Consider the following 19,608-nt stretch of genomic DNA (forward strand, 5'->3'; position numbering starts at 1 on the left):
TGTAAGTTCTGAAAGCGACAGTATCAGACTCTTGTACAGACCTTGAACAGTTGCACGTGAGGTATATTTCTTCCAAGATATTAGTTCCACTTACCCAGTCTCTCCCTCTTCCCCAGCTCATTCATGGAATACTGGTAGTTGCTTTGTGAAAGTAGCCCCATTTCTCCTCAAGATGCCAGCCATTCAGAAGAGGGCTGTGAAGGGGGGAGAGCCCTGCAGCGAGCACTACTCGGCTCTGCTTGGACAGGCAGCGGGAAAGGACTCTCTACAAGCAGTTTTACAAACACAAGAACATAATGTTTATTTTTAAATTTCCAATTTATTACAAGTACAGCCCTTAGCAGAACCCCCCTCCCCCCCATGACAATTTTTTTTTTAAATAATGTACAGTTCCAAAGGTTTCACTGTGTAGGAGCTGCACAAAATGGTCAATATTAACAAGACAAAACAACGCCTTCAAGGGGGGGGTGTCAAACACAAGTGACAGTGCTAGTTCTGTGGGACAAGCTGGTGGGGCTGGGGGAGGAGAGAAGGAGGCTAGAATTCTGCTATAGGCTCACAACACTGACTGACAGTCCAGGAGTGAACCAAGTGCTTGGTTGAAAAAACAAAAACAAGTACATAAACACTGGGCTGCCATCTTCATTAACCTTTTTATTCTCAAATCATAGGAGCTGCACCAGGTTGTTTTAAATTTAATGATCAGCATAGAATAGCCACACTGCTATTTTGTTCCAATTTAAAGACATCATAAGATGTTCAAACCCTGATTGTTAGACCAAAATCTGTCATAAGGAGGGAGAGGCAAAAAAAAAAAAAAAAAAGTTTTGCTTAAACAAAAATCAATAACTCAAGTGGCACAAGCTGTTGGGGACGCATGACAGAGCCATGTCTCTCTCCCCAGCACAACAGATCTTTCCCACTAGTCAACCGCTGTTTAAGTCAGAGTCCACCCTTCTGCACGTTACAGGGCGTGGCGGGTGGGTGGGGGGGGAAGGGAGGCTGAGTCAGTGGAGGTATTACTATAAAAGGAGAGAGCAAATCTAGGAAAGGGTCAGTGAGACCCCTCCCTTCCCTCCCCAAACAAATCCCCCCGCTCAACTCCAGCTACTGAGAGGAAAACAAGAGTTTTAGAAGGAAAAATATAAAGCAAACACATTTTCATATAAACTGTACTGTACATGTGCCAAAGCAAGACAAAGGTATCTTACAAGGTGTTCTTTATACAAGCTCACTGCTAGAAACAAGTGACAAACTAGAAAATTAATTTAAAAAGTTACACAGAACAAGTTTCTGCTGCTTCCCCTCCCAGGGTTTTCTACAGGATGTGTGGGAATGCCACATCTCTGATATGCCTCTGACACTTGGTTCATCCACTCCAAGGCTACATGATTATGTGCTGTTAAAGGTGAGCAGGAGAACCAACGATCATGTCCAACTGGAGCGCTGCAGTCAGAAGAAAGGACAAGCTCCTCAGAGCATGGCCTCAGAAGACTGCTCCCCAGAAGAAAGAGAGGAGAGAAGCAAGAGCACCTCAAAGCCATTTGTATTATGATGCTGGTGAAAGCCATATCTCCATAAATGTAAGTGCTTTGCTCACTCAACGCGTCCCTTCATTGGGGGCTCAAAATTAACATCATATAAATATACACATACAAAACTAATGGCCATTGGCCTGATCACACTCCGTCCTTCTGTGAAGCAACATGATCCCTCCCCATGCTAGATGAGGGCTGGTTTCACATCACAGGCAGCAGATGGCAGGAGGTCCCACAGCGCTCCAGTGTTGGCTGCTCAGCTAAAGGGGAAGGAAGCAGCTCCGTTCCGAGAAAGCAGATAGCGCTCCAAACTGGAGGAGACTTCACACTCCCCTGTCCAATGAGGCTTAGGCCAGTTCTTCCGCTTGCCCTCCCACCTTCTTCTTCTAGCAGGACAATCCCATAAGAGCTTTATGTATTTTGCTGGAAGCAGTAAGTCACCTCTGCTCACTTGATGGATGCCAAATACTTCAGGAAGATACAGAGAAATTACAAACTAGAACTGGTCATGGGAAAGGCTGGATTAATAAAGTAGTGTCTGCTGCTTCCTAAATCCCTTCAGACAGCCAAGCCTGCCGCCCAGCAGCACCAGAAGGCCTGCTCCAACTCTGTCTCCCCACAGTCTCCCTGCCCCTCATTTCTTTCTCTTTCGCCCCCTGGAATGTTCAGTGGCCTCTGACTCACTGTCTCCTTCCTGCTCCTCTAGTCCCTGGTGCCTGGCAGAGGGCTTCTTGCGTTTTCTGCGTGAGTACGTATGGCCAGGCAAGTGTTTGTGCAGCATGTCAATCAAACACTGTTCTGTCTTCTCCAGGCAGGACAGTACGTGGCTCCCATTCTGATTGTAGTGCTCAGCGTTGGAGAACACTTGTTTGATGTCAGAGAGAAACTCTAGCACAGAGCGATAGCTGCCACATGAGCACTTGCTCTGCATAGTCTGGAAGTCCATCGGGTTGCTGATGACCTCAAAGTAATCTTCAGCTTCCTCTGTGGTCACTGGCTCCCTGCCGAGGAAGGAGTCAAAGACAGGAGAAGAATTAGCGTCAGATATTGGTATTACCTAGATACTAGCAGGACACTCTCACAAACCTGCTATATCCACTGACATGGACCTGCAGCTCCCAGCAACATCACAAACCTTGGTGCCTAAAGCCCTTTACAAACCAACCAATACCCAGCATCCCCAGGAGGTAGCCAGCTTACAGATGGAGAAATTCAGGCAGTTAAAATGCCTTGCCCTTCATAGGAGGGAATTGGTAGCAGAGCTGAATTTGAACTCTGGCGATGAGGACTATATCCACTAGAACATGCTTCCTCTGGAGGGAACACTTTGGGTGGCCCAATGCTCGGTACTGTGCAGAGAAGGGAATGGGAGCATGTCACTTCCTAGCTTTAGAAGTCAATCTTGGTTCCCTCCATAGAAACTAGTCTCCAGAGACACTGGGCACAGGGGTTCCTAGTGTAACAGGTAGACCCCTCCTTCTTCTCTGTACTACTTCTGCTTCTAGCACACCCAGGCCTCCGGGCCAGCAGCCACTTGCAGCCATGGCTTCATGCGGCCCTGAGGTGGATCCACGCCCACTGCACGGGCAGAGTTCCAAGGAGAGTTCACACAGGGAAGGAAGCCCTAAGTGCCTCACCTGAAGGGCCAGCTGAAGCGGTACTTCATGAGCTTATTGAGGATTTCCTCACACTTCTGCAGCTCCAGGTTCTGGCGACGTGAAGTCTTCTTCGTTTGAAGCACCTAACCACACGAAGTGGAGCAAGCCATTAAAAAGGAGGGAAACCGGCATATGATTTAACCGTAGCCAAAATAGTTCCTAAGGACTTGCCCACACTGAGTCTTAGTGAGCAGCAAGTCAGGGTGTGACTATACAGCTCACTAAGTCGCTGGCAGGACCCTGCTACCATGCACTAAATGTTGCCTAATGCACACCAGCAGGGTCATGACGGTAACTTCGTGTGTGGCAGGCTAGTGTGCTGAGCATTCACTCACACCCTAGCTTGCTCACTGCATGGACAAGCCCCGAGGGGAGGAAAATAGGAGCAGAGTTTTCCTTTTCAATCCTATCACAAGCAGGTGTATCAGTGGGTAGGGGAGCAGTGATACTGATGTAAACACTAAAGCTTAAGGTGTTCAAACTCAACTATCCTCTCTGCAATAATCAAGGAGCAAACTGCTCGGCTGCGGAAGCTTTGATGCTAGCAGCCAAGAAATGCCATGGCAGCTTGAGTTACAAAATGGGAACTCTGTCCAAAAGCTCTGACAGGAATAGTTTACAGGCAGCCCTGTCCTTTTTTCAGGGGCAGGAGGCTTTTTCAAAGAGGTTCAAAGCAAGTGGCCAAAGAATAAAATGACAACAAATGGAGTGTGCAAATCCCTCCCCTCCTTACCCCCTGGGTAGACAGCATATGACAGGCAAAGGAGAGGAAGAAAGCAGTTGTGGTGCCATGTTAACAGGCCTGCAGCATAGGCTACCATGCCATTTTAAATACCAAACAGCAGCTGATGGCTCCAAGCTTTGCTGTACTCGAGAAACAAGCAGTGCACAAGGTCAGCCATTTGTCTAGGGCTTTGTAGCCAGTCAGCCACTACTGTACTGGAGCCCCCTCGGCTCTGAGCTCTGCAGGGTCACTGCATACAGATACTGCAGTTCCCTCCATATCAATGTAACATCCTGGACCTAGGCTACGATTGTCAACAAATCACATTTGTGCTGGTAAGAGGGGCAGGGAGTTAACAGGACCTGTCTCCTAAGCCTAGAGGGTTAGAGAGAGAGAGAGAGAGAGAGAGAGAGAGAGAGAGAGAGAGAGAGATTTTAACCAAGACACCCAATATTTTACTGAGGTCCACAATTCCCAGCAGCCGACCCTGGTGTTTAGATGAGACCATTCCTCACCTCAAAGGTACCTCTAGCTGGCTATGGTGCACTTCCCCTGATCTGGTGAGCATGCGAGCAAGCAACAAGAAAAGGCCAGCAGAAAAGGGGTCTCCTGTATAGGTTAGCACAAGGTGTCATGGAGCGTGGGGGAATCCGGTCCTGCATCCCTCTTCCTGGGACTCACAGTGACTCTCAGCCAGCCAGTAAAACAGAAGGTTTATTGGACAACAGGAATGCAGGTTACAGCAGAGCTTGGAGGCACAACCAGGACCCCTCAATCGAGTCCTTCTGGGGGTTCAAGGTGCTTGGATCCCAACATAGGATTCCCTGAATTCCAATCACCCAGCCCAAAACCGAAACCGAACTGCCTTTCCTCCAGCCGGCCAATTCCTTTGCCCAGATTCCCGGGCAAAGGTGCTGACACCCCGCCCGGCTGAGGTTACAGGCTTAAAAATCCTGTCCCTCACCTAAAGTCCTCCCCAGCTCTCCCATCCCCCCACAGACAGACCCTACTGCATCACACAAGGCAACTACAGACCCACTAGCTGTTCTTTTACCCCACCTCAGGTACCCTATTGCAGCAGGAGCCTGAGCCCCAAGCCCTGCACTCCAGCCCAAGAAGCAAAAGCTGTTGATGCTGGGCACTTTGGGAGGAGCACCTGTGACAGGCTATAACAGCAGCACTGTTAACACTGGTCACTAGATGTACAGCAGATCTGTGGGAAGATCCTGTGACACTGCACCATGATGCTAGAATGCCAATATCCCCACGTAACCCTAACGGCTACATCCCCAGGACAGTTAGCATAGAACCCCCAGCTCCGCCCTTCCCAGCACACCCATAGGATTGGCTCTATTCAAACACATAAGGTTTTATTCATTAAATGTCAAGTGAAACCTAAACCAGCTAAATTATGTCCTGAAGGTTGGGGAGTGACCGTCCGGACAACAACTGTCAGAAAATGGCCAAGCCCGGGGAGCGAGGGTCCAGCATTGCTGGCATTCTATCACCATCCCGGACCCCCCCTCCTCCCCCACCTCTCTGCACAGACATATGGATACTATTTAAAACCCTTTAACAAGCTGCAGGCCGCCTGCTAATCAAGGGGGACAATGTGTGAAAGCGGCTGGGGAAGGATGCCTGGCATATCTGTGCTCCGTTTGCGCTGGGCCCTTAAGGATACATGGCCTTTGTTAGACAGACCTCAGCCCCGTGTGGATTTCACAATACAATTCGGGGCATTTCTTTGAGAAGGGGAGGGGAAGGAAGCGTAACACCTGTTGAGTTTATAACTCATGAAATGAGCAATCTCCTGGGGGCAATTTGGCTCTTACCAGCTCATCAATATCTGCTCCATTGACAGGTGTGGCCTGCTGCCGGGGTCCTCTGGTGACATGCAGCGACTGTTTCTTCCCTTGGTGCCTGCCTTGCCTGGAAGGATACATCATTGTGCTCTGCTTGCCCTTGGGTGCCTTTCTGGGTCTCACTGAAACGATCAGCACAGTTTTAAGAACAGGTTCACTTTTGGAGAGAAATCTGAGAGCCTTAAACCAAGGAGAGAGGATGACAACGGAGAGGAGCCCTTCAGCCTCTTGGCTTCTGCTCCTAATGTTAAGAAGCTGACTCAAGTGTTATCACCTCTCCAAGTCACTGAGACTGTCTCCATCACAGACAACAGCAAATAATCTAATCTCTGCAGAGACAGTCGCATATAACAGCAACCATTCAAAGAAGAATTTGGTGCCCTGAGTAGTGGCCACATAAAGGTTTAAAATGGAGAGTTACACCATCTCTGCCCAGCTGGACCAACGCACGTACGGTCATACTGCTGTCTCAGTTGGCTGGACAGGTGCTGCTTCTCACCAGTCTTTACTCACTTATGCATACACTGAGTAAGCCAAGCAATCATGCCTTCTCCAGGTGAAGCAAATGCCCCCTTTCCAGAAAGGGCACTCGTGGTTGGCAAGGATGTTATGCCTACTCATGGGTGACCACACACACTGCCAGCAGACCTCTAGCTGGGAGGGGGATTTGGAATTCTGAGCTCTTTGTGAGCAAGGTTCAGCTGTGGCAGTGTTGAAGCAGAAATGTCCTAGTGCTAAAATCCTGATATTTCCAAGCTCTTGGGGGGGGGGGAGGGAGGAGGAGGGAGGGAGTTATCTCCAAGGCTTAACTTACACCTTCCTGCACTGTTCAGACCAGAAATATGTGGGAATCCCTTGGTTTCCTGTTGTCCCCTTGCTCCCTGCCAGAGTGTGGATGGCTGAATGGGTGCCTTTACAGGCATTTACAAGTGGCCCACACAATAGGATAAGCCAGTTGCTAAGTCCCCCTGAAAAGCTAACTGTGTTCACAGTGGGTGTCGAGTTACTCTGGCAGGGAGCTGCTCCACATGCTGGAATTGGTAAACAATGGAATTTTATTCCAAACATTGGGGCTGCTACATTATGTTCCAGATAAATGTTTTTGCCCATTTGTCAGCCTGCCTGTCACCATTTTAAATGGAGGGAATGCAAGCATGGTGACGAACTGTCTCCTGTCTTAAAATTCTCCTGCGACCCCTGTGCATTGGGTGTATGTTGGTCTTTCTTCCCGAGCAAGCGCCTTACACCTGGTCATAAATGCATACGAAAGCCATGTCCAACATGCAGCAGTCCTTCACTTGTGGCCTCTAATCCAGCCCTGTCCAATAAATCATCTTGTCAGGCCCCCTGCAGGAGCAGCGTGTGTCAGGGCAGTGGGATGTCTGTACACTGTCGCTCCTGCTTGTGTGTCAAGTTCACAGCATGTGTTAAATGTCTGACAATCCAACATTCTATATTCTATCCTCAGGATAAACGCTACACAAGGATTAACTGGGACTCCTCCACTAAAACAAAAAAGTTTTCCACCATGACCTTTCCATGCTAATGCCCTGTAAAGCTGGGGGTTGAGTTTAATGCTTTATTTTTAGTGACAGTAACCCTCTTTTGCTATTGTCTGAAAACCCTGGCTTTGGTCCTGGAACTGGAATGCATCAAGGGCTGAACATACTCCAAAGCGTGGACATGGATACTTCAAAGAACAAAGAGCAACCTATATCAGAAGATCAAGGAACACCCCACAAATTAAACAAAATGGAAAAATGTGTAAGGCCTGAACCAGCCAGCTGGAGCTCAGTAGTACAAAACACTCCCCAGTCGGAGACCACTGGGAGAACGTATACAAATCCCCTGGGTCTCAGTAACTGAATTCCATCACCAGCTTTAGCTGAAGAATTTGGTCTGAAGCTACAACTTTCATGTCAATGACATTTCAGCTGAAAGCAAATGGTGTGCATGTGCATTTCAGGGACCTTTCCAGTTCACGCTTCCTGATCTACTCCAGTGGGGCAGCAGCAAAGTCCCAAAAACAAAAGGAAGGAGATGGAGCGTGGCAGAAAAACTGTTGGATTTGGGGTGGAGAAGCATGTTTCACACTCAGGTCTGGTCTACACTATGACTTTAGGTCGAATTTAGCAGCGTTACCTGAATTTAAGCTTGGACCGTCCACACGATGAAGCCCCCCTCCCCCTTTTTTTTTTTTTAATACTTAAAGGGCTCTTTAAATCGATTTCTTTACTCCACCTCCGATGAGGGGATTAGTGCTGAATTCGGCCTTGCCGGGTCAAATTGGGGTAGTGTGGATGCAATTTCATGGTATTGGCCTCCAGGAGCTATCCCAGAGTGCTCCATTATGACCGCTCCGGACAGCGCTCTCAACTCAGATGCACTGGCCAGGTAGACAGGAAAAGCCCCACAAACTTTTGAATTTCATTTCCTGTTTGGCCAGCGTGGCGAGCTGATCAGCACAGGTGACCATGCAGAGCTCATCAGCATGATGTGCACACTGCCGGGGCACGTTGCCCGGCCCGTACTTTGTGAGACGTCTATGACCATGTCTATGTCCTCATCACTCTCGTCACCGCACTGCCATCACCTTCTCGCCTGGTTTTGCTTTTGCAGCTTCTGGTTCTGTGCTGAAAAAAGGCGCAAAACAATTGTCTGCCATTGCTCTGACAGAGGGAGGGGCAACTGACGACACGGCTTACAGGGAATTAAAATCAACAAAAGGGGTGGCTTTGCATCAAGGAGAAACACAAACTGTCACACAGAATGGTTCCCTCAAGGATTGAACTCAAAACCCTGGGTTTAGCATGCCATTGATTTCATAAAACAAATTGGGTCAATTTCTTCATAGAATCATAGAAGATTAGGGTTGGAAGGGACCTCAGAAGGTTTAGCAGGCCAATGCTCAAACCACTGAGCTATCCCTCCCCCCATCTACTCCATCTATCTTTTACATCTTAGGCTGGCAGCAGACGCTACAATATGACTGCTAGCCATCGTCATGTCCTGGGTGCTCAGCAGAAAATGGAAATGACCTGGCTGAGTCACTCCCATGTCTGCCCAGGAGCCCCTGACCGACCTCACCAAGGTCGGCTAAAAGAGCACCCAGGAGTACGACTATGATGGCTACCAATAGTAATGCGCTGTCTGCTGCCAAAAGGCAATGAGCTGCTGCTGTGTAGCAATGCACTCCCACGTCTGCCAGCACCCAGGAGATGTACGGTGATGGGGAGCTGAGCGGGCTCCATGCTTGCTCTGGTAGGATGTCTGCACAGGTAACCCAGGAAAAAAGGTGCGAAACCATTGTCTGCCATTGCTTTCACAGAAGGAGGGAGGGAGGGAGGGGGGGCCCGACGACATGTACCCAGAACCATCTGTGAGACTGTTTTTGCCCCATCAGGCATTGGGATCTCAACCCAGAATTCCAATGGGCAGTGGGGCGACTGTGGGATAGCTACCCACAGTGCAAGGGGCTGGAAGTCGACACTAGCCTTGGTGCTGTGGACATAATCCGCCGACTTAACGCATTTAGAGCATTTTGTGTGGGGACATGCACACTCCACTATAAAAACGATTTCTAAAAATGACTTTTATAAATTCGACCTAATTTCATAGTGTAGACATACCCTTAGTCTGGAATGTCATTCTGAACCCTGGTGGGTGAAGTAATCTTTACTGGACCAACTTCTGCTTTGACCTTAAACAGAGCCCTTCTTCAGGTCCTTGAAAGCTTGTCTCTCTCACCAATAGAAGCTGGTCCAATAGAAGACCTTACCTAACCCACCTTGTGCCTCTATTATCCTGGGACCCACGGCTACAACGACCCTTCATACATTTTGAACCCTGTGACTATTTCACCCTGCTGCCTGAGAAAGCTCAATCTCTGAGGACAGTTACTACAGCTCTGTTAGAAGCTTCCCTGTCAATGTTTGTTCAGTTTGGAGAGGGCTGACTCATACTACCGTCTGGACAGTAGACACTGGCTGTTCTACAGGAAGGGATAAGTGAAGGTGAATTTTAACAGTGTACAAAGGGAACCTGACGGAGACAGGCTAGAATTGTACTCCCCACCCCTAATCCCAAACAAGATAACTTAGTTCTGCATTTAAAAAAATAAGTCTTGGGGTGACAGTATTTCACTTCCTAGGGACAGCAAATGCTGAAGAGTAAAAAGGCTATTAACAAAATAAGCAATCATGCTGCTTGCTAACCCTTCGCTGCTGCAGGCCCCTGGCTGACAGCTTAGCAGCAGGTTTTATGGCATCAGCTGTGTATCAAGAAGCGTGGATCAGCACACTGGAATGCAATCATGCTCCCACTCCTTTGAGTTGATGTAGTATTTAAAATGCTGCAAGGACAGTCTCAGTCCTGAAGTAGCAAGAGGCACAAAGGCAGTCGATTTCCAGTTCTCCACAAATACATCACATGTCTGCAGCCTTCTCTGAAAAGAGCTTCCTTACACATCCATGTGAGAGCCCAACCTCTTCTTCAGATAGGACACAAAGCCTCAGACAGGATACATGACAAACATGGAATAGACTACAGCTGAGCCCACATGACAACTTGTAACTGAAGACTTACATTTCAGTCCAGCAACCTCATAATCTTCTTCCTCTTCTTCATCCTCCTCAGCATCCTCCTCATCTGGGCCTTCCTCGCCCTCTTCAGCCTCCTCTTCAGCAGAATCTTCGGTATAGTTTCTAAAGGCAAGATAATTAGCTAGATGTCAGACGCTCTGAATAAACTAGCAGAGCCTGGCTAGCCTTGACCCTGGGAGTTTCACTGCATGTTTGTTCCTACACACAGACTTGCTGATCACCTCAATCTAAAACAAACATTTGCTTCAAATTGCTTCACACTATAGTAATCTGTTCTTTTTCAGCCAGGATATCATATTATAGTTATGGCTGAGATGGCACTTTCAGTCTCTAGCTACTTTCCAGGCTATCACTTTGGGGCTGACAGATTTCGGCCCAAATGCTAAAAACTTTCAACAGCTGAATACATGTGCAGAGAGAAACAGCTCTGCTGTTGTTCCACACATCTCAGCGTCATGTTACCGATAACTCCATTTAACACTGTTCGCAAGGTAGTTATTCCTCAATAAGGACAAGTGCTTTGGGGTTTGAGGAAGAATGTCAGGATACCACATTGACCGTATGCAGTCCTCTTGCCCATGAAGTACAATGCTACTGATGCATGGGAAGCATTTGAAACATGCAGTCACTACCAGCTTACACTGTCCAAGTGCAATGCAGACAAGGTGGCCTTACAGACTCTCCACACATTTGGTCAGCCAGTCCTTCCTCAAGTCTTCTCCCTCCAAATCCATACTAAGTTTGTTCGAACATGAGAAGTAACATGAGACTGCAGGTAGTAGTGGAGCAGAGAAGAAGGCAGCCAGCAGACAGACTGTCAGATCTCCTGGCTGCCTTCTTTCTTCTCCCATTAAAGGGCTGCTTAAGAAGTTTTTGGGGGGAGACAGGGAGAGGAGAGTGTCTCCTTCCCTACTCCATCTCACTGCAGTGCCACTTTTTATGCCCTCCGTGGAGCGGAGCTGATTTAATGTGCTAACAATCAGGCAGACGTCACAGTTACATTCCCACCTTTACTGAGGGTGCACATGCACAGATGTCATAAAATGCAAAGATCTGGTTCGCACAGTGAGTCTGACCCTTTGCATACATCTAATGCGGAATAACAACTGTAACAAAAAACAGGAATAAAGAACAATATGCATGTGCAGAAAGAGGCAGAGGAGCTACAACTTTGAATTTTCTGCCTTGCATGAGTAAAGTCTCCATCATTAATTAAATGGAAAAAGACTAAGTTCATGCAACACTAAGAGCTGGAGGGTGTTCCAAGGCCAACATTTTCTCCCCTTCTATTTCAGCTGGAAAGGATAAAGTAGCAAGTAGATAAGACAGGTGTTACTCCACCTGATGGCTCAGATCCAGGAGCAAAGCAGCTTGCAGATGACTGACACATCAAAGCAACTGTGATCTCAGGCTAGAACAGCTGTGTTAAAGCCTTGCCATTTCAGAACAAGCCTGATAAACTCTTTTTAAACAGTGCCCAGAGAGTAATTAATATTGTTCGGCCCATATACCACCTGCACATGACAGTCTAATATACTTTGTATCACTGCTCTGGAGGGGAGGCCGGCTAGGTACCTATTCTTCAGGTGGCAGTTGGTATCTCATCCCTCTGGCATAAGTGAAAATGCAAACCCCAGACAGCCATGATTAAAAGAGGAGAGAGAGTAGGTATCAAGTCTTTTGAGTTCAAAGGTGAGTGACAAGGTACCACTGGCTATCTGGTCTAAACAAACAGTTATACTCAACATTGTTCTCTGCGGAGTAACAGACTATGGGCTCCACGGCTCTCTCTTTTGGATGGACAGGAACAGCAATCAGTTCAGGCCACTTCCGAGCACTCACCTCAGCTGGAAGTCAGAAAGGACTGCAGTGCTAAGGAAGCCTGTTCCTATGAACAAGCAGCCAGACTTGCTGCTCAAATGAGCTGAAGCACCAAGTGAGTTTCAGCACTAATAGCAGCTCTTTATTACTGCAGAGACTCTTCCACTGCTACAGTGAAGTTATTTATTTAATCCCCTAAAATGTCATGCGTCACTACAACACAGGTGCTCTAATGTAAGAGCAGCCTGAAAAGATTGCTCTGCTATTGTTCAAGTGCCATCAGGTAATCTAAGTATTTCCCTCCTCTAAAAGTAGTTACTGATTAAGGACTAACGCTTTGGTCTCTTTGTGAAAGCCTCCTTAGTTCTCAGAGCCTGATTAGAATTCCCGCCCAGTGAAAGCATTAAGAGAAAGGAGGGTCTCACCTCCCCCGGGAGCTGCGCCTGGCGGTAGAGGGCTGGCAAGCTGGGCACTGCCACTCGCCATCTGGTATCTCGTAGAGTGCTGGTCTCAGACAAAACAGGTGGAAGGCTTTGTTACACTCATCACACAGGATCAGCTTGTCATCCTCACCTAGGAGAAGAGAGAACTTGCATGAAGTGTAGTAGCACAGCTCTGCTCACACTGAGCAGAAGCAGCTACCATTACAATGGAGAAAGGGACAGAGGTGGAGGACCACAAAAACTCCTCAAACAATACTGCAGCCTTTTAAAGCCTATGCGAGTTTCCCAGCCCTGTTGGGTCTGGCTTTGAGCAGCACAGCACAATTGCCCCAGTAGGAATGCTACCTCTGTGCTCCTCATTAACTTGAGCAAAAACCTATTTTGAGCCAGCTGCTTAGAGAACTTCACAACATGACTGTCCTCTCTACATCTAAAATTCTAGTTGTGTCAAATCAAGCCAGTTGGACCTAGGTGGGTGCCTTTGACTCAACTACAGCACCCTCTGCTGGCAACGGACTAAAGAGTTTTTGCAATGCTTCAGAAGCTCGCCCACAGAGGGGATGCACTGTAGCTGTTCAAGAGGACATCTCGCTCAGTCTTCCTAGCTTCCTCTTGCTACTGATGCTTAGTTCACAAAGGTAAGCCTAAAAGTGCAAAGGTGATTAGTATGAGCCCCTGGCAAACTAGGAGAGAAAGTCTGTGTGGAAATAGAATCTCTGTTGCCCCTACCTCCCATGAGCATTTAGAGAGAGTTCAGCACCTTCCAGCTCACAAATGCAAAACAAGACAAAGTTGCAACGAGGTGCTATGTGCTACCAGGCTCTACTCTAAGGGCAGAGAAATGGCTGCTGCCTGTGCACACCTCCCATTCAGAGATCATCATGGCAGGGCAACTACTGGTGACTCTCTACACTCCCTCCCCCATAGCCCCCAATTTATGTAGCTCCCCTTTGCAGACCTTCACTTTCATACCATGTCTTGCCTAGAGCGGGATTCCTCTGGCCCAGGTCAGTTTCCTCCTCCACTTCCCAAAGTAGTAATAGTTCAGGACATGAGGCCTCATCTCTCTGCCTACCCTGACATGAAGAGCAACAGCCAGGAGTTGCTCTCTCCCAGCCCCATTAACCGCTCCCTAGAGCAGAGCATAGATTGAGACTATCCACCATCACTCAGCCTAATCCCTCCTTGTTCTGCCTCCTTCAGTTGTGGGGTGTTGTATTAGCTCCTTTTGTAGCAGAGCAACCAAGAGATGGGCTCAACTCACAAGGGTCCCAGAAAATTCAAGCCTGAGAGTGTGTGATATGAATACAGACAAGACAAGAATTGCTTTCAGGCAGTCGGCTTTGACCAAGCGGAAGAGCACTAACAGAGGGCATATATAAATAGCTCTTAGCATGCGGCAGCTTCACCTATCATCACAGAGCCAAGTTACAGTGCAGGGGGCATAGAAAATATGACAGTTTCATTTAACCACAAACACTTGTGAGTTATTTCTGTCAGAAATGCTGAACTCAGAGTAAGCCCTGGGTTTGTGTAGGATGGCATGCACTTTGGATAGGAAATGAAGGCATGACTGTTCCCAGAAGGGTTTGTTATTATGAAGAGGCACTTTCATACGATAGGGATTTGTATCCAGGTGATCCAATATTTAGGACACAATACTTTCATAAACACAAAGATACAGGGGACAGCCCTCTGATGATGTGCAAGGCTAAGAAGGACCAGGTGTACTGCAGAGAGAACCAATAATATCTTGGAGTGCAGGAGAGGCTATGGAAATCACAGTTCTGCAGTGTTCTGTAAGTTTAATATTAAAGACTTTAAATTGACTTTTGGTCTTAGGGCTCCTGTGACATTTGTGTTTCTGCTTCTGAATCAATGAATCCTGATGTTCAGAACAAAAGCACAGCCAAGAGCAGGATGGGGTGACTCACTACAGGAGCGTGTTCCCCACTGTTAAGCAAGCTTGGGGCTGGAATCCATACCTTTCTTGCGACACACTTTGCATCTGGCATTCTCTGCAGACATATCCCATTTGATACAGGCATCCAGCATCCCAAGCAGCACATGCATGCGGGAGAAGGTCTGGGCCTCCCGGATTGCTGTCTTCCACTTCTCCACCGCTGAAGCAACCTGCAGACAGAACTAAGTTTATACCAAAGCACAGGAACACAGCTCACTATAACTTGAAGATTTTTTACATCTCTTAGTTGGGGCTCTTGTCAGCCATAATTCAGCTATTGTATTTTCTACCATCTACATAGCTTCAAAGTCCTATTTGAGGATTACCCTCTAATCAGCCTCACTGGGCCAGACATCTTGTTCATAACACTACAGTCCTTGTGTTTCATGACCAACCTGAAACAGCCTACACAAACTGCACTACATTCTTTACTTGGAAAGAATAACCCAAATACTTGTCAAAGAAAATAAACGGCGGAATTTTAGCCCCATTAAAAGTAGGATGAAAGTTAAAAGGCAGCTGGCAGGCACTGTTCAGGTCATGACTTCTGACAACAGTCTGTGCTGCCCTCCAGTGGACACTTGAAGAGCATTCATGTCTGTCAGCAAGATCCATTAAACAGTTGCCCTCAAAGCTGTTCAAATGACAGGTGGGTGACAGTGACATCAGCCACAGTCAGCTTTGACAGGCAAAGCATTCCGGGTCCCAAATACAAGAACAGTTATTTTCACTGAGCTGCAATAACTTCAGCACATTTGAGGTCCTCTCATTAGCCACAAATTAGACCACAGTATTAAAACCTGGGATTTGCACCAACATGACTGCTGGAGTCTGCACACAGTAAGCCACCTGTGAAATCTACATTTCAGCACCAGAGGTTTAAAAACAAAGGTGCAGTAAGTCAGAAATACACTATAACAGAGAAGCAATCCACAGCCTCTGCATGTTCAACTAAAAGGCTAATCCTCTGCTTTACAACGAGTCCTAGTCCTGACAGGGACATAATAGGACTCAAGTAAATATTCTTCTATCCCAGGAAAATGAAAAACACAAAAAAGTCAAGTGTCAGATGTGAGAAAACTAAACTCTGCATCTGACAGCAATTTGGGAGCCAAACAAAACCCAGAATTTTTGCAGAGTTGCACATTCCCCTCCCACTGACTTCAAGGAAGTGCAGTATATACTGGATGCTTGAAAAAAAACAAACCCACCACACAAATTGTTTTAGCACCCTAATATCCTCATTGTCACTTGCTGGTGTGGTACCTAGAGCAGGAGCCACTGCCAGGGTCAGTGGAAAACTGCACAGAAAGTTGTGGAAATTTCAGGGCATCTCACTATTTTTTGCAGAACATTGTTGAGGTGCTTCACATATTATGTAATTGATTTTCCAAGTAACTGTTCCATGGCTTTTGCAGTTAACATACTGGATCACTGGGCCAAGATAAATTTGCAAAAGCTGTTGGCAGATTCTGCTCAGATTTTTCTACCCAAGTCTGTGGAATTTACCAGATCTTTAACACTGTTTCCCAAGCTCTATGAGGCTGGGGCATTTCAGCATTACCAGTCTCCAAGGTACTCTGTTTATTGTTGCACCTTAGACCTGTCAGGCATAGCATGAGTCAGTGAAGTTACTTGCATCCTCCCGGCTAGAGGAGATAGAACTCTACCACTGCAACAAATGAACAGAGGAAAATATCAAGAACAAAAAGAGTGCGACAGGAAAAGCCTGTTGGGAGAAGGACAAAGAGCAGGCTAGAAAGCCTATTGTCTGGCAACCTGAAAATGAAAAAATTCCCATCTGAACAAATGAGATTTCATTGTTTTTTGCTGACCTTCACTTAAAAAACCTAGCTGCACTGAGGGTATGTCTACACTGCAATTGCAAACCTGTGACTGGCCCACAGGGCTGTTTAATTGTGGTGTAGACATTTGAGCTCAGGGTGGAGCCAGGGCTCTAGTATCCTGCAAGGTGGGAGGATCCCAAAGCTGAAGCAGCCTGAGCCCAAATGCCTACACTGCAATTAAACAGTCCCGCAGCCCAAGCCCCGCAAGCCCAAGTCTGCTGGCATGGGCCAGCCACGGGTGTCTAACTGCAGCGTACACATACCCTTAGTGACTAATACATCCAAACCTATGGCTAAAAAGCAAGAACAGGCCTGCTGCCTGCTCCCACGCAAATGCCATTGACCAGTAGAAGGGCTAGTGATCTGCCCATCCCTCTCATTCTGGTCAGACAGTTGTGACCCACACTGTACTGTAGGTAGAAGGCACATGGCTAATTTTGCGTGCTCTCTCTAATGTACAGTCTGGGGTACATCTGCTAGTCAGGGCCATTTGCATGGAGACCAAGGCTGGTTTTCACATACTGCCTTAGGGGAGTCAATCAGTGTACTCAGTATTTAAGTTCAGGTTCATGCAGGAGCTTGTCCTAGAGGGAAGGCGAGCTACAATTGTAACTTTCATTTACATTTAAAAGTTGCAGTAGTCACATTTTCTTGTCAGATAATTATATTTGAGATCCAAACTGTCCTTACAAGGTCATCTTAAAAAGCGTTTCCTAGTTTGGCAAAAAGCAAATTCCAGATAAATTGGGGTGAAAAGACAATGTACTTTAATGTTAAACATACCAGGTAATGCCAGGAAACTCGCACCAGCAATAGCCAGACGTAACTGGTATTTACTGGCTGTTCTATCAATCTATTGCCAAGACACAGGCATGACAGTAAGAGTTAAGAAAGCATTATTTGTAAGAGATCTGCGGCTCCAGAGAGTGATTTAGACTGGCATGCTCTGGGAGTGCTGAAATCTACACTGTCACCTTTAAGCTCAACTGGACAATATGAACAAGAGTCACCCTAGACAAATTAGGTGGTGCTAGAAGAGTTCAAGAGCCACACCTGACCTCTGCTGGGCATGCATTCCCAAACTGTTTTTAGAATACCACCACCCCAGGGTTTGTATTTACAGAGTGGGAGTTTGAATGTTCTAAACAGCTTCAACAACACTGAAGGAAATTCAGCTACATTAGGAAAATAAGTCTGTTTTGACAATGGGTGTCAAATTTCTCTGTTCCCAGCTCTGGTGTAGACAGAGTCAATCAAGTTCAACACTCCATAACCCTGTTCATGGTAATAGGGGTACTGTATGACAGTGCTAGAAGGAGTGGTGAGAGCAATCCAATGTCTGTTACAGTGGCTGACTTGACACCTATTGTCAAAAATGGCTGAGTTTGGGCTAGATACATAGACAAACAGCCACAGTTTTGAAACATGGTTCAGCTCTAGTACTAGTATGGAAGAAACTAAAGGTTTATCTCCATTTTTTGTACTGCTATAACTATATCATTCACAAATGAATGTTCTTAAATTGGTACTACCCCTAGTATGGACGCAGGTCTATAGGACTTGAATAGCTTATTCTTTGTAAATGTTCCTGTAAATATGGGAAGATTGGAATGGAAAGGATCTGGATCATCAGAGATCTATTTACTCTAGAGTTTGTTTTCTAGGATAACTAGATCTTCCCTTTGTGCGAGTCACTCTGTTCTGGAAAGGACAGGAAGATTCATCAAGAACTAATTAATTGGACTTTTCTATAGGAAACAACAAAAACTGAGTATTGCAGAAAAACTGAGGGATGCATCAATTCCCACTGGCTCTGGTCAGTCTGGCTCTGTGCCAACTCTGCAACCTCTCTGAAAGTTACAGCGTAACAGACAAAGGCTCTCATCTCCTTTCTAACAGCGGCTCAGCAATGTTGATAAGAGCGCAAAACATGCAGAAATGAATGCGTCATAGGAAGGTATCAAGAGGCTCCAGCTCTTTCATGGCACTGGAAGCCTCTGTAACTTCAATGGGAGCAGATTTGGCCAACTTGGAGTGCTTCTGAAAGAAATCAGTCATAGGAAACATATCCCCACCTAATGCAGTGTACTGAAACTACACAGTGCTCCTCTGTTCCACATCTTCACCAGGGTGGACCTTTTTAGGCACCAGACAAGCTCCTTTGATTAGATGATTGCAGCGCTCCCACCACACAGCCGGGGTGTAGGGGAGAGAGAGCACTCATCCTGGCACTGCAGCTTCTCTCCAGGTCTTTTTGGCCTCCTGCATCTTAAGAACACCTCTTCACTTCTGCTAATGTAGCTTCTCTGTTGCAGGCAGATGCAGCTCATCTCCCCCACTGGCCAGTCAAACTGCATGGAATCCTCAACTCAGCAAACTCTGGATCTCCCAACCTATCAGATACCTCTGCCCTTGTCCCCTTGCATAGCACCTGTCCTACTGCACCCCCACTCCCCAGGAAACTTCAGCACCCCCTCTCTCTATAGGTGAAGGGATTAAGAACACTTGGCACCTGCTCTACTAGCCCTTTCCAAATGGATGTAACATTGTAATTAAGTTTTCTAAAAACACTCCAAGAAGTTCTCTTATTTGAAGATCCACCCACAGAGCAGGGAACCTAGGACCCCTACCAGCACTGTAGTAGGGGCATGGGAACCAGAAAGTTAAATGCACTAACCAGCTTAATGCTTTTTAGGGAGGGAATAAACTTAGGATTCTGAAACATGATTTTTATTGTGACAGCACCCACTTTAGAATGTATGAGGCAAGTCACCCACCCCCCACAATACTGGATTTGATTACACACAGAACCTGAAACAATGCAGGATGAGAGGAGGCACTGGGCTTCTAACAGATGGAGTAAGCCCAAAGAAGAGCTATTTAAAAGAAGAAATGGGTCCTACAGCAACCAATAATACCTTGGCTTCTTCTGCCATTTTCTTCTCTTCATCTACCTCCTCCACCTTGGCAACAGAGTCCTCTCCTTGATGTTTCCTTCTCTTCTGCTTAGGGGCCATGAAACCTTGTAGGAACTTCTTAATGACACTGGCCTGGAGGGCAATCACACATTCCCCAAAATCCTTTAGGCTCTCCAGCGAGCATACCTGTTGGGAACACCACAAAATCATCTAATATTAGGACAACCTACCTT

The 19,608-nt window shown here is 46.8% G+C and overlaps 1 protein-coding gene across 1 annotated transcript in view; it reads right to left on the minus strand.

The window, feature by feature from the left end:
* Positions 1-732: 732 nt before the first annotated feature.
* Positions 733-19,608, minus strand: part of BAZ1B (bromodomain adjacent to zinc finger domain 1B) — a 69,158-nt gene continuing 50,282 nt past the window's right edge. The window contains exons 10-16 of the mRNA XM_030537094.1: positions 19,376-19,561; positions 14,633-14,780; positions 12,630-12,777; positions 10,367-10,485; positions 5,753-5,904; positions 3,176-3,279; positions 733-2,539 (exon numbers count right to left, since the gene is read on the minus strand). Coding sequence (XP_030392954.1) covers positions 2,173-2,539; positions 3,176-3,279; positions 5,753-5,904; positions 10,367-10,485; positions 12,630-12,777; positions 14,633-14,780; positions 19,376-19,561 — 1,224 coding nt within the window. The 3' untranslated portion in view covers positions 733-2,172. The remainder of the gene's footprint in view (positions 2,540-3,175; positions 3,280-5,752; positions 5,905-10,366; positions 10,486-12,629; positions 12,778-14,632; positions 14,781-19,375; positions 19,562-19,608) is intronic.

Source organism: Gopherus evgoodei, chromosome 17 (genome assembly GCF_007399415.2).
Source record: "Gopherus evgoodei ecotype Sinaloan lineage chromosome 17, rGopEvg1_v1.p, whole genome shotgun sequence".
In the NCBI taxonomy this organism is placed as follows: domain Eukaryota; kingdom Metazoa; phylum Chordata; order Testudines; family Testudinidae; genus Gopherus; species Gopherus evgoodei.